The 13,919-nt window shown below is 51.8% G+C and overlaps 3 protein-coding genes across 5 annotated transcripts in view; 2 read left to right on the forward strand and 1 right to left on the reverse strand.

Annotated features, from left to right (window-relative positions):
• Window positions 1-7,806, reverse strand: part of IFT122 (intraflagellar transport 122) — a 30,844-nt gene extending 23,038 nt beyond the window's left edge. For all 3 annotated transcript variants that reach the window (XM_053989481.1, XM_053989480.1, XM_053989479.1), the window contains exons 1-10: window positions 7,718-7,806; window positions 7,454-7,520; window positions 5,607-5,691; window positions 4,729-4,807; window positions 3,907-3,983; window positions 3,415-3,481; window positions 2,493-2,639; window positions 1,680-1,755; window positions 958-1,149; window positions 145-283 (exon numbers count right to left, since the gene is read on the reverse strand). In XM_053989481.1, the coding sequence (XP_053845456.1) occupies window positions 145-283; window positions 958-1,149; window positions 1,680-1,755; window positions 2,493-2,639; window positions 3,415-3,481; window positions 3,907-3,983; window positions 4,729-4,807; window positions 5,607-5,691; window positions 7,454-7,520; window positions 7,718-7,758 (970 nt within the window). In that variant the 5' untranslated portion in view covers window positions 7,759-7,806. The remainder of the gene's footprint in view (window positions 1-144; window positions 284-957; window positions 1,150-1,679; window positions 1,756-2,492; window positions 2,640-3,414; window positions 3,482-3,906; window positions 3,984-4,728; window positions 4,808-5,606; window positions 5,692-7,453; window positions 7,521-7,717) is intronic.
• Window positions 7,807-8,057: 251 nt separating this feature from the next.
• MBD4 (methyl-CpG binding domain 4, DNA glycosylase) lies at window positions 8,058-11,455 on the forward strand (the record flags this gene model as incomplete). Its single annotated transcript, XM_053989670.1, has 7 exons — window positions 8,058-8,365; window positions 8,558-9,342; window positions 9,697-9,771; window positions 9,887-10,021; window positions 10,253-10,402; window positions 11,002-11,105; window positions 11,249-11,455. Coding segments are annotated over 7 exons (1,635 nt in total), but the record flags the coding sequence as incomplete, so codon positions are not given.
• A 526-nt stretch (window positions 11,456-11,981) lies between these two features.
• On the forward strand, window positions 11,982-13,836 carry RPL32 (ribosomal protein L32). Its single transcript, XM_053989003.1, has 4 exons — window positions 11,982-12,089; window positions 12,631-12,731; window positions 12,925-13,106; window positions 13,664-13,836. The coding sequence occupies exons 2-4, from the start codon at window positions 12,636-12,638 to the stop codon at window positions 13,791-13,793; spliced, it is 408 nt and encodes a 135-aa protein (XP_053844978.1). The 5' UTR covers window positions 11,982-12,089; window positions 12,631-12,635; the 3' UTR covers window positions 13,794-13,836.
• Window positions 13,837-13,919: the final 83 nt, after the last annotated feature.

Below are 13,919 nucleotides of genomic sequence, written 5' to 3' on the forward strand. Positions count from 1 at the left end.
CTCATCCAAAGTGTGTTCCACGGTTTGACTGCCAAAGTGACAACAGCCTGTCAGGTACATGCAGCGTATATTCCACGTGTCCTGATGGATATTAATTAAAACAAGCTGCAGGAAGCTTTGGCTTGCTTGCAAGTGTGGCATTACCTTTTTGTTCCGTGATGAGGTGCTGGACAATAACGTCAGTCATGTTGTCCCTGTAGGCGTAGCGATCTTTATAGAGGCCATGGACAGTGCTGAAGATCAGCTGGTAGAAGGAGATTGTTCCATCCTGACACCCGACTGCCTGAACACAAGAAGGGAATAATCTCAGTTACCTGGTACATACAGGTGAGAACTGGCAGAGTGTGGTGTTTATCTGAAGACAGTGTCCCTTTTCCTGCACAGACTGATACCAGTTACAGCTGACTCATATTTAGCCATGGTGCAAGTGCACTGAGAACGGACTGATCTCAGCACAGACCATGGAGACCACCATGCTGGGGGGGTCTTGGGCTTATTTGGTTGGGGTTTTGCTTAGATTTTTTGTGGAGGGGGTGTGTTTGTTTGTTCATTTTTAAATTTGCTTTAATTCTCTTCCCAGGACTTGTACAGGACTCAAGGGTGCAGCATTCTGGGCTGACAGTAGCCCTGTAGGCGTTTTCTTCCCATCATGGAATTAGATTTAGTCAATTCCAGAAGTTATTAGCTGATATCTTAAATTATTTTTCCCTCCTCTTTTTTAACCAAAATGCAGCAAAGCCCTTGCCACTTGAGAGCAGGTGTGATGCTCCTTACATCCTTCTTACAGCTCAGGTTTTACTTTTGTGGAATACATGTAATTCCAGTGGCAGTTATAGGCCCTCCCTAGACACTGCTGAGGTTCTACTGCCTTGGTAGGAATGTCCAAGCTGAAAATGTATGATCTTACTTTAAGTAACAAATTCCCTGCAAAAATGTTAGAAAAACGTCCCTACTCACCACATAGTTGGAGTCTGGTTTAACTTTGCAGGTCCACACCCAGCTGCTCTGCTCTCCCACAGTGCCCAGCCGTACCCCATCCCTTGTGAAGAGAGAAACCTGTCTGTCTGAACCTCCCAGCAAGAGATACTCTCCTTTAGTAAAGTAGCTGATGCAGCATGGGTCAAAATTGAGCACTCTGTCCTTCCCAATCTACAACAGAAAATAAAGGAAAAAAAATACAATTAAAAAAATTAACAAAAGGATCATTTCATCTTTCCTAAAAACAAGTGCCATCATTGACACCATTCATCTCCTCCATGCATGGCCTTTCAGTACCCAAAACCACTGGCTATTTTAAGATTCCCAAAGACAGTTCTAAAATATGTCCAAGAATCCCTCCAGTCCCAAACCATTCTGCTCAGAATGCAACAATTCACAAAACCCCTTTAGCCAGCTGCAAAAACCCACAAAGATGTTCTCTACAAACCAGTGAACCATGTCACACAGGTCAGCAGAGTTCTAAGGGCTTTATTGGAAGAACTGTAAGACAGCAGCTGAGCTGCTATGTGAGAAATAAGAGCTGAAGGAGTTGAAACAAAAAGTAGACTCATAAAAGGCTGGGAAAACAGAAGACATTTAATGCAATTAATAAAGCACTTGTATACAAATATTTTGACTGTGGGACACAAAACAGAACCAAAAATACCCTGTGACTCTTGAATAAACTCTCTAAGACACACCTGCTTGCCACTCAGGTGGTAAAAGGAAAGCTTCTGACCCCAGTCTGCCACAGCTAAAATGTCATTGCGTTCATCTCTGCAAAAAAAAAAAAAAAAAAAAAAATTAGTAATTCTACAGCAATTTAATTAATAAATCTCTTAGAGCAACAGAACCAAGTAGCAGAGTAGCAGAATTCACTTCATGTAACTCTTTAAAAGTCACAAACTGAAAGGACAGCAGTTTGTCATTTAAACCTCTGGAAAACAGCTTGGGGACACAAAATCAAAACCAGTATCCTCTACAGGAATAACTCAAAGCTTGAGGTGGGGGGGGTCAGGCTCTGCTCCCAGGGAACAGTTACACAGCAAGAGGAAATGGCCTCAAGCTTTGCCAAGGAAGGTTTAGGCTGGGTATTGGGAGAATTTCTTCCCTGAAAGGGCTGTCCAGCCTGGGCACAGCTGCCCACAGCAGAGGTGGAGTCCCCTGGAGGGATTTAAAAGCTGTGTGGATGTGGCACTTGGGGACAGGTGTTAGTGGTGGCTTTGGCATAGCTGTGGGAATAGTTGGATTTGATGTCTCAAAGGGCTTTTCCAATCTAAACAGTCCCACATCTCCAATCTAAACTTGTTCCCAGGTTCTCTGCTCAGTTCCCAGGTTCTCCATTCAGTTGAAGACTGGCAGCAAAGCCAAAACCCCAATATATAATCACTTAAAGAAGGTAACACACATGGAATTAATCTGCTCCATCAGGGATAAAAGTCAAGCCTTCCTGCAATCTATGAGCCAAGAATTACCTATTCAGCATGAAAAAAAGGAAGGATGAAATTATTTACCTGGAAGGATTCCAACAAATTGACCATACTGGAGAGGAAGAGCCCCCTGGCCTCTCTATTTTCACCTTCTCATCACCATTTTTGTTCCTTATGCTGACAATGCCGTTACACATCCCCAAAGCAAGGTACTGGCCATCATTTGTCCAGCTGAGAAGACACATACATACTGAAGAGTGAACTACTGCAAACAAGCAGCAGGAAGGCAGGATGGTATATAGCACACTCACACAGGAATGGCAGATAAAAGTATATTTCTAAGAGGGAGTTCTGGGAAGTGGTTAGTAATCCTATGGTTTGTTTATGCATCTAAATCCACATTTATAGCAACAGCATGCTCTACATCAAGGACATTTTATCATATGCACAGAGGTAAAATAATAAATTAAAGCTTGCAATATTTGCAACATGTGCTAAGTCAGATACATTTTGGGGATGGCAGTTTGGGAGCAGACCAAAATGCTTTAAAAGCCACATTTAGAACATGATCAGACAGAACTGTCTGGTGTAGGACAGGGGAGGCCTAGGGTCTATTCTGGTCTCTTCTTCAGTCAGATGAATTACTTCAGTTATGAATCCTTGCTTCAGGAAGGGTTGCTACCCCACAAAGGTAATACCTTCTTCAACTGAAAACACTAGTGCACAACTAATGAACTACAAACAAACACTGCAAGTACTTTTCCTCTAACTTCATTTTATTGTTGTTGCACAAGACAGATGAACAGATGGACAGAACACCTAAGACACCTCCTCAAGACCAGAATCTGTCTCTGATGCCTTCAGAAGGATTTGGCTATAAACAGGACCAACACTTTGCTACTGAAACAGAAGGAGGGAAAAGTCCTTTTTTTTTAAGGTTCCATCTTACTTGCAATGGTTTGTATTGAAACGAACTGAAATGACACAGCTAACCCCTAAAATTTACCTGCAGCAAGTAATCCTGCAGCTTGTTTTATGTTTAGAGACTGACTTCTGTTCTGGAGACCACAAGCCTTGATGGAAGAAAACAAAAAGCCAATGACAAGTAAGTATGTGCCAGTGTTCAGACTGGAAACAAATACTGTCAGAGAACTCAGCTGGGATTTTAGAGGCATCAAATGTCCACTACTAGTGGACATTTAAATACATATTATTTATTATTAAATAGGGGGGAAAATCCATCTAAATAACAGAGGGTGTCTCTGCAAAGAACTCCAGTAAGAGAGCAGCACATCTGATCCTGTGACCCCTCACTACACTGGCCTTTCCCACTGACTTTAAGTGATTAAAATCAGTATCCAATGTCACTGAACATTAGGTAGCTTTGTGTCCCATCTCTTCTGGAGTCATGGAGCTGTACCTGTCTGTGGTTAGCTTGGCTATCCAGCTGTAATGGAATTCACTGTCTCAATGGGAAAGTTCAAGGGAGAAGACATACCAAAATCCCCAGACGAGCAGGATGCCAGCTGATGAGTGAGAGGATTGTATGAAACGCACTGGATAGAGTCATTATGCCTAGAATGAAGTTACAATCAGATTTCAATAAATCATTCTTAAATGTCCCTTTTCTGACTTTCAGCAAGTGAGCTGAAAGCCTTAGCAGATGCCAAAATAATTGGATTGGTTTATAGTACATCAAGTAAGTCTGCTATTACTGTAAAGTAAATCAGTAATAAACCTTGTAAGAACTGTCTCCAAGTAGCAGGGTTCACTGTATTTCATCAAGATTCCAGCAACTGTGGTTTGTGAAATATGACTGAAGGTTGTATCCAAATCCTAAACCAAGTGTGCTTGTGCAGGCTCTGTGCAGTGACCAGCTAACTCCTGATAAATGTGCAGTCAGGAGAACATGAAGCTGTTGCTTCAGAGGGCTGACTGAAAACAGAGCCAAATGATTGAAATATACCAGAAGTGCCAAACCTATCTTTAATTTGATCTTTGAACCAGAATTATGGTTTATTATAGAAGACTGGTCATGTTATGTTTCATTTTATTCTGACCTATTCTGAGTTTCCTTAGTTCTCTGTCAATCCTCTAAATTTGCAGATTTCTCTGGATTCCCCACCTCCTTTTATGCCATTAATTGCTTTCCTGCCTCATTCAGATACTTCAGCTGTTCTTTTCCTCCTCCCTCCCCTATCACCCCTTTTCTCTGACCTTAGTGAGCCTTCTCCCAAATCTAACAGCTCGTGCTCTTTAATTGCAGCAGTGCATAATCAAAATCAGCTTCTGAGGCACAGAACTGAACAGCATCACTTACGTGTACTTCAGAATTCCTTCTAACTTTGAAGTCCAAATTATCACACTTTTATCAGCAGAGCCAGATGCGAAACGCTTGCCTAGGAATTAGAGATAATTTAAATCCCACACATACAAGAATCACTTTCACTCCAAATACTCAATCAAAGAGAGAGCAAGAAGTTCTTGAACTCGACAAGGCTTAAGTAATAAAGGGGCTGACACTGAGAGCCTGGAAGTGCTGGAGCTTCCCCAGGCATGTGGAATTCCAATGGCTGTACTGCACCATTTCCATGGCCTAGCTAGTCACCAGTCCTTGCAGTGCTGCCCAGCCCCAGGCTGGAGATTGATGGGAACAGTGACAAGTGAAACTGGTACAGTGCCACAGGAACTCCCATCACTCCCTGCAGCTGCAGGAAGGGCCCCTGCCCACAGAACGAGTCCCACTGAATGAGAGTCATAGACCATGAGAAAACTGGAAGCAGAGTGCACTGTACAGGTAACATATGAGGGATCAGGAGATCAGGAAGCTCTGGTACAGAGGAACTACAGGAATAAAACTCAGAGGCAGATGAGCAGTAGAAACAGGAATCTCTGAGGTGAGCCTTCTCCTCACGCTACCCATGAATACACGCTTCACCAGTGCCAAGCCTAACACCAAAGTCAAAGAGGAGGAGGAGTGGGACCACAGCTCTTGGGTTACAGATATTTGTACTGTACTCTGCACAGCAGATCACACCCTCCACTGGACAACAAACCCCAGCACTTGTTAAAGAACAAACCCCCAGCACCCTCGTGCCACGAGCCAAACAACGCCCATTCCTCCACTTGCAGTGGGCAATCACGAATGGGAGAGAGGCACTTTACAAACAGGCTAGCAATGCCCAAGGTGCTATTTACCATCTTTGGCATAAGCCACGCAGTACACTGTGTCTTTATGTCCCTTCAAAGGCTGAATGAGGGTTCCATCAGAAGTATCATACACCTGTTCAAATGGGGAGAAAAAAACAATCCAAATATACAAACAAAAGAACTTACAGAAAAAAAACTTCATTGAAGCAGAGAACTACATTTGGGTGGGAGGGGACTTTAAAGCTCACTCAGTTCAAGCCCCTGCCATGGGGCAGTGAGACCTTCCACTAAACCAGGTTGCTCCAAGCCCCATCCAACCTGGCCTAAAACACCTCCAGCGTGAGGGCTGGAATATAAAATTACTGAAGGCCAGCAGATTATGCACTTCCTTTTGTGTCTGCTTTTTGAATTTCATATAGTTCATAAAAGACAAAACACTTTCTAGCACAGAAACAGCTTTCTGTAACATGATATTCTTAGAAAGAAAGAAGTCAGTACTAGAAAATAACATGCACAAAGGACATTTTTCAACAGCTTGTTTGGCAGCTTGTTTTACAACTTATTGGCTTTTTACCTTTTATTTTTAAATTTTACATCTTGCTGTTAAAACATCTTTCTACGGATTTTATGTTTAAGCATAATAAATTACTGCAAAGGATCATCACTAAATACGTGATTCTGTTAGCCCTGAAAATAACACCTGTAGTCCTGCAATGCTGAACTCCATCTCTACCATCCATCCATCCATCCATCCATCCATCCATCCATCCATCCATCCATCATCCATCATCCATCCATCATCCATCCATCCATCATCCATCCATCCATCATCCATCCATCCATCCATCCATCCCTCCATCCATCCATCCATCATCCATCCATACATCCATCATGCATCATCCATCCATCATCCATCCATCATCCATCCATCCATCATCCATCATTCATCCATCCATCCATCCATCCATCCCTCCATCCATCCATCCATCCATCCATCCATCCATCATCCATCCATCCATCATCCATCCATCATCCATCCATCCATCCATCCATCCATCATCCATCCATCATCCATCCATCATCCATCCATCCATCCATCCATCCATCCCTCCATCCATCCATCCATCCATCCATCCATCCATCATCCATCCATCCATCATCCATCCATCATCCATCCATCATCCATCCATCATCCATCCATCCACCCATCCATCCATCCATCCATCCATCCATCCATCATCCATCCATCCATCATCCATCCATCATCCATCCATCCATCCATCCATCCATCATCCATCCATCCATCCATCCATCCATCCATCCATCATCCATCCATCATCCATCCATCCATCATCCATCCATCCATCCATCCATCCATCCATCCATCCATCCATCCATCCATCCCTTTCTGCAGCTCCCACACCTGTCCCACCTGGAAGCTTCGCAGGACCTGTGAGCAGCTGGTCCTGAGCTGCTCTTGCAGCAGCCCCAAGGACCCACAAACAGCTTGAGGTGAATGTTCCCAGCCGTGTCCTCAGTGCCAGGACACGGGTTTGAGCCTCTTCCCTCGACGCAGAGATTTTAAGGAAACTTGCACAGAAAGTGCCAGGACTAGGGGTGGGTTCAGGGATCTCAAACCCCGGGCACGGCACAAGAGGGTGAGATGACACAAGTAACTTAAATCTCATTACTTTTGGAAATAGAGCTTAAAACTTGGTAAGAAATATTTAAAAGCTTCAAAACACTTTAGAATTGGCCTGCATTAATATGTATGTTGCTGTGAGGCTGCACTGACAGAGATAAGGGGATTTCAGATAGGTTATATTCATAAGTTAATGTGAAAGAAATCACGCTCATAGAGCTGAAAAGGAGAGAGGACAGGAAGGTTTCCCTACCAGCAGCCTGTTTCCAGCAGCAATTATCAGCTGGGTCCCATCCGGCTTGAACGCGAGGTCGTAAATGCTGAGGGAAACAAACAAACCAAGAACCGCGCGTCAGGAGACAGACACAGATCAGATGTGCCGCACGGCCAGCACCGGCGGCGGCACAGGGAGCGTGGCCGCCACTGCCCGCAAACCGCCGGGCAGCAGGAACGGCCGGGACCGACCCCGCGCTGGGCCCCGCCCGCAGCCCCGAGCAGCCGCTCGGAGCGGGCTCACCACTGCTCGGCCCTGTCGCGCCAGGTGAGCGCGGCCCGCATCCCTCGGACCCCGCACGGCCCGGCCCGGCCCGGCCCGGCCCGGCCCGGCCCGGCACGGCTCGGGGCTCAGCACCGCCCGGCGCCGCCCTCACGGCCGGGCCCGCTCCGCGCCGGGCGTCGCTCCCGGGCCCCGCCGCTGCCACGGGCAACGCGCCTGCGCCCGCGGGTCCACCGCCCCGCCAGGGGGCGCTGCCAGCGCCGCAGGGGTCGCTCGCGCGGGGCGGGGCGCGGGGGCGGTGCTGGGAGCGTCACGTGAGCGGCGCGCGGGAGATGGCGGCGCCGGGAGCGGCGGGCGGGTGAGGGCGGAGCGGGCCCGGAGCGCGGGCCCCGCCACAGACCCGGCCCTGGCGGGGGTCCATGCCCCGCCATCCCCGGGGCTCCGCCGGCAGCAGGACCTTACCGGGCTCTTCTTCCCCTGCAGCCCCGGGGGCGGCAGTCGAGGCGCGGCGGCGGATCGGATCCAGGCGGCGGAACGGCCCGGCCCCAGCCCCGGCTGCAGGGCCCGCGAGCCGGCGGCGCCCAGCGCCGTGCCCCGCGGGTGGCAGCGGGTGAGCAGCCGCAGGCGGGCGGGCCGGACGGCCGGGAGGATCGACGTGTACTTCATAAGGTGAGGCTGCGGCTGCCAGTGAGCTCTGTGTGGCCTTTCTTGGCAGGACCACAGAAATCTGCCCAGACGACGCCCTCAAAACTGTTTTTGTCCTTCGTTTTCGGGTTGTTTTATTGTGTTATTGAAGATTTTTAAGCGAAGAGTGGGAAAATGAGAAAGTCATTGCTAATTTACTTTCTTTTCCTACCACAGCCCTGAAGGGAAGAAGCTGAGGTCAAAACGAGCACTTGTGGAGTATTTACAGAAAACTGGGAAGACAACACTGAAAGCAGCAGATTTTGATTTTGCAGCTCCTCGAGGGAGCACATGCTCAGGACTGAGGGGATGTTGCACGGGAGCTGCGAGGACCCACCTGGAAAAGGAGGATTGTCAGAGCAAAGTGCAGGAGCTCCATGCACAGAATGATGCTGAGGCTGGAATTCAGAACACCCAGGCTGGGAATGGACACCTGGAAGATGCTATATCCACTGTGGAAGGCGCAGATTTAGTAGTGGTAGGCACAAACCCAGAGGAGAGTTTGAAAACCAAAAGAAAGAGGGCAGATGGGAAAACTGTCCAAAGTAGGAAATGTGAGAAAGGCTCAGAAAGGAGGAACCGAGGTGACCCCGAGAGCAAGAGGCAGAGAAGACTCTCTAACACACGGGAGAACAAGAGGGTCCGTAGACAGACAGAGGCACGTGGAGCTGTCACCCAGGGAGTGGGGGAAGCAGGTGCTGCGCCTGCGGGTGCAGGGAAAGCTCTGTCAGCAATGCCCAGGGCTCGGCTGAGGTCAGTGGCTGCCTCACACAGGGACCTGGGCCACCTGCCAAAGGAGGGGCCGTGCTCCAGTGGCACACCTGCTGCCAGGCCTGAGGAGAAGTCCTGTGGGCAGGTGCCAGCTCCGGGGGATCTGGGGCGGCAGGATGTGTCCTCTGACCCCGAGGTGGATGCTGAGCCGTGGGACGGGACGAGCTCCGCCGCAGGCAGAACGTCAGCAGGTGCGTGGTGCCAGAGCAGGAGGTGCTGCCACCCTCGCCTTCTGCCCAGGCCTCTCTTGCTCTCGAGGCCACGTGTTCTGCTTCAGGTCAAGCTGCTCTGACATCCAGATCCCATTTTTATCCACCAGCATTTAAATTAAGGCAGACTTACTCAAAACTGAAACTCACTGTGCCAAGCTCTTAAGCTGTACAGTGTCAGGCAGTAATCTGAGGAGATGTAAGGTACACTTGTGTTCTGTACATGAGAAGAATTCCTTCTTGTTTCCATCACTGCATAAAGCAGAAGTGGTGTGTGAAACATGACAGCAAAACACTTGGTGCTTTTTCTTAATGCTGGAGTTTATTTCTTTACAGAAGAGTCTGCCCCACGAACACAAGTGGAGAGAAGGAAAACGAGTCCGTATTTTTCCAGTAAATACAGCAAAGAAGGTATTGTATTTAGGGAAATACATTTTTAATGGGGAAGAGATAGGATGGCTCAGGTGATGATGTGGAAAATTCCCCTTTCCTGTCTAATAAATGTTCCTGTGTTGCCCCTGTACAGCCCCCAGCCCACCCAGAAGGAAGGCCCTCAGGAAATGGACTCCTCCACGTTCTCCTTTCAATCTTATCCAGGAAACACTCTTCCATGATCCGTGGAAGCTTCTCATTGCCACCATATTTCTCAACAAAACTTCAGGTAAGTAGAGAAGCAGGAGTAGGTGTGTAAATGTTTGGAGGTGTTACAGGGCTGAAACAGCCGCCAGTTTTAATGGTATTAATGAAAGAATTTATTCATTTTAACTTGTGTCACTGTGAAATAATAATCCTTAGTTGGTCCCTTACCTTGGAAAAGTTCACTTGAGAAAGCATGGATAGTGCAGAAGGAGAACTCCAGCCCAGCCTCCTGCTTACAGGGTTCTTTCACCAGGGAAAATGGCCATTCCAGTGCTCTGGGAGTTCCTGAAGAAGTATCCTTCTCCTGAGGTAGCCAGGGCTGCAGACTGGAAAGAAATGTCAGAGCTGCTCAAACCTCTTGGGCTCTACGAACTCAGAGCCAAAACCATCATCAGGTTCTCAGGTGGGTTTTCCTGACATGTGGAACAATCTTGGTTTTGCTGGCAAAAGACAAACAGCTTTGATGCAAACGCTGCTCTGTGGCCCCTCCTCTGTTGGGTGGGTTGGTGGCTGTTCTGTGCAGCATTTGGGATCCATTGGTGTCACACTGCTGATCCCAGTCTGAACTGGGGAGGAGATGCCAGCCCGGTGTGTTCTGCAGGAGACCAGAAACTAGTTGGAGTAGAAGCACCCAAGCAGCTGCAGCACTGCTGCTGTGTGTGAGCACTGTTACAGGGGCTGTGCTCAGGGTTGCTCCCGTGACCTGCAGATGGCCCTTCCAGCTGGGATTTTTCTGACTCTATACTCAGAACCTGCAGAGGAGAATTTTGTTATGATGAGAGAGATTATGATTAAAACTCCCACAGTGGTTTGTTGGAAAGGAATTTAAGATTAACCCGTGGGGATTCACGGTCTGTATGCACCTGGAAGCACCTAAAACTTAGGGTTTTCATTGAAAACGGAGACATTAACAGTGGCACAGGGTCCTGCCCACTGATCCTTGTGCAGGCAGTGAGGGCAGGGTGTGTGTGCAGGTGCTGAGTGCTGTGCCCTGCCTCGCAGGCGAGTACCTGAGCAAGGCGTGGCGGTACCCGATCGAGCTGCACGGCATCGGCAAGTACGGCAACGACTCCTACAGAATCTTCTGTGTTAACGAATGGAAGGAGGTGGGTGCTGCCCTTCGGGGCCCTCAGCAGCTCACTCGTGCCCACTGCCCCCCTGGCGCTGGAAAACCAACGCTCACCATGTTGGAGCGAGGAGATATTTTAAGGTGTTTCAGTAAATATTTGACGTTTTCCCTGTGTCTCAGGTGCAGCCACAGGACCACAAGTTGAACGTGTACCACACGTGGCTGTGGGAGAACCGGGAGAAGCTGAGCATCGACTGAGCAGAGCTGGGGGCGACCTGGCCCTACCGCCTCCCCTCGCGTGCCCTCACAGTTCTGGGTGTAAATATTTGTGTGATGCCATGGCTGGAGTCACTGCTATTTTTTTAATAAACGTGTCCCTGTTTTGTAGTGCCTGTCTCTTGTTGCAGTGCTGCCCCGGGCTGGGGTCCCGCTGGGCACAGCCATCACTCAGCGCCCGCGGGGCCGGAGCACTCGGGCTCTGATCTCGGTGCTGGACACGGGCTGAGCGGCAGAGCCTGTGCCGGGAGCAGAGCGGGGCACAGCAGGCCTCGCTCCCTGCCCGCTGCTTGGCCCTGGCCGTTCCCCGGCGCCGCCGGACTCTCCTCGGGGCCGGCCCGTGGCTGCGGCCGGAGAGGCCGAGGCGCGCTCCGGCCCCGGAGCCGCTGCAGCCCGGGCGGCACCGCCGGGGGGCGCCCGCCCGCCCGGGCTGGCGGAAGTAGCCGGTGGGCACAGCCCGCCTGTGCCGCACACAGGTCCTGTCAGCCCCGCAGCAGGCGCACCGTTCGCGGCGGTGGGCGGGGAGCCCCGATCTGGGCGCTCCCGCCGGTCTGACCTCCCTGCCCGGTGCCACCTCGCCGCGCGAAGGCCCGGCCTCCGCGCCGCCCCGCCGGTGCCCGGAGCCCCGTGTGCGCGGCCGCAGCGCCGCGCGGCCCTGCCAGGACCGCCCCGTGTCCCATAAGCGCCTGCGCGCAGGGCCCCGCCCTCTCTCGCCCGGCCCGCGGTGGACGCGCCATCGGCACCGGTGAGTCCCGGCCGCGCCATCCGGGGCCATCGGGGCCCCGGCGCTTCTGGCACGGACCGGTTTCCTCCCTTTCCCTTCTCCTCCGCCGCATCTTTTCGCCGGGGCGCGGAAAGCGGCCCCCGCGGGCCGCTCCTCTGCCTGCCGGGGCGACCGCGGCGGGCGGCGCTGGGGCCTCACCCGTGCCCCTTCCCGGGCGGCGGGGGCGCCGCGGCCGCGCTCGGTCAGAGCCGGGCCGGGGCCTCTGGAGCGCGGGCGGGCGGAGCCGGGGGTCTCGGTCGCTGTTGGTCTCCGCGGCGTGCGGCGCCGGGCTCCGGGCGGGAGCATCGCGGGGATGGCACCGCGAACCTCCCAGGATCGCATCTGGAGAGCTCGCAGTGCTCTGCCAGCTTCGGAGGCGGGAGGAAGAGCCCCAGCAGATGAAGACCCATTCCCTCACCGGCCCGCCGTGGCCCTTGGGGGAAGGCAGTCTGCGACACGCGTGGCCCGGGGAGCTGCACCGCGCCTCGGGCGCGCCCCTCGCTCACCCCGCTCTGTCCCGCAGCCACCATGCCTGCCCTCAGGCCTCTCGTGAAGCCCAAGATCGTCAAGAAGAGAACCAAGAAGTTCATCCGGCACCAGTCTGACCGCTATGTCAAGATCAAGGTGAGGCGGTGCTGCAGCTTCCTGATGACAGGAACTTTTGGGGTGCCTTTGGTGTAGGTGGTGAAGGAAAGCCCAGCAGGACGGCGCCAAGCTGCAGCAGCTGGGCAGGGAGCGTGGAGGCTGGTGGAGGCAGCCCTCAGGCCAGCTGCGTTCAGGCGGTCGCGTTTGGTAACTGTTCCCTGCATTTGTGCAGCGCAACTGGCGCAAACCCAGAGGCATCGACAACAGAGTGCGCCGGCGCTTCAAGGGACAGATCCTGATGCCCAACATCGGCTATGGCAGCAATAAGAAGACAAAACACATGCTGCCCACGGGCTTCAGAAAGTTCCTGGTCCACAATGTGAAAGAGCTGGAAGTGCTGATGATGAGCAACAAGTGAGTGTGTGGGGCCTGTACTCCCCCTGGGAGAGGTGGCATGGTCGGGGTGAAACGAGGAAAATCATTGCCTTTGAGAGCACGGCTGCCACCACAGTGCCCTCAGTGCCGCTGGGGGGTGGGGGCACAGAGAGGCCTTGGGGCTGGCAATCTCATCCCCTTGGCAAAAATACACAATGGTGGCGAGCCAGGCTGTGCCACATCACGGGGAACCACAGTCAGAGCTGGGGCTCTGGGTCAGACCTGGGCACAACTCTGCTCCAGTGCTCATTCTCACTGCAAAGTAGTAAGAACAATAATTAACAAGTACCTTTGACTGAGTCATGCACAGGAGAAGCTGAGCTCCTCTGGAGGGGAGCTCCTGCCTCGGGCCAGGCGGTGAGGGGTGGGAGTCACGCTTCAGTGCCCATGCAGTGGTGCCCCTGAGCTCGGCTGTGTCCGAGTACGGCTGGCAGGGCAGCTCCAGCGTGCTCCCACGGTGGCGTGGCTCCGGAGGGCTTTGCCTCAGCTCTGGGTGCTGCTGGAGCCAAGCCCAGCGCTGTCTCGTCTCCCACCAGGTCGTACTGTGCAGAGATTGCCCACAACGTGTCCTCGAAGAACAGGAAGGTGATTGTGGAGAGAGCTGCACAGCTCGCCATCAAGATCACCAACCCCAACGCCAGACTGCGGAGCGAGGAGAACGAGTAGCAGCCTCTGCAGCACAGGTGTATTTAATAAAGCCTCAGTCCAACCCGGGTGCTGTTTTGCATGGGCAGAGGAGGGGCAGCAGCCTCCAGGGCTCTGCTGTCAGGGGCTGTCAAGGAGCAGTGTCGT

This window comes from Vidua macroura, chromosome 13 (assembly GCF_024509145.1).
Source record: "Vidua macroura isolate BioBank_ID:100142 chromosome 13, ASM2450914v1, whole genome shotgun sequence".
In the NCBI taxonomy this organism is placed as follows: Eukaryota; Metazoa; Chordata; class Aves; order Passeriformes; family Viduidae; genus Vidua; species Vidua macroura.

Coding starts and splice junctions, on each gene's coding strand:
- RPL32 (XM_053989003.1), top strand. CDS start 12,636: ATGCCTGCCCTCAGGCCTCTCGTGAAGCCCAAGATCGTCAAGAAGAGA. Junction 12,732..12,924: donor ACCGCTATGTCAAGATCAAG/GTGAGGCGGTGC, acceptor GCATTTGTGCAG/CGCAACTGGCGCAAACCCAG. Junction 13,107..13,663: donor GTGCTGATGATGAGCAACAA/GTGAGTGTGTGG, acceptor GTCTCCCACCAG/GTCGTACTGTGCAGAGATTG.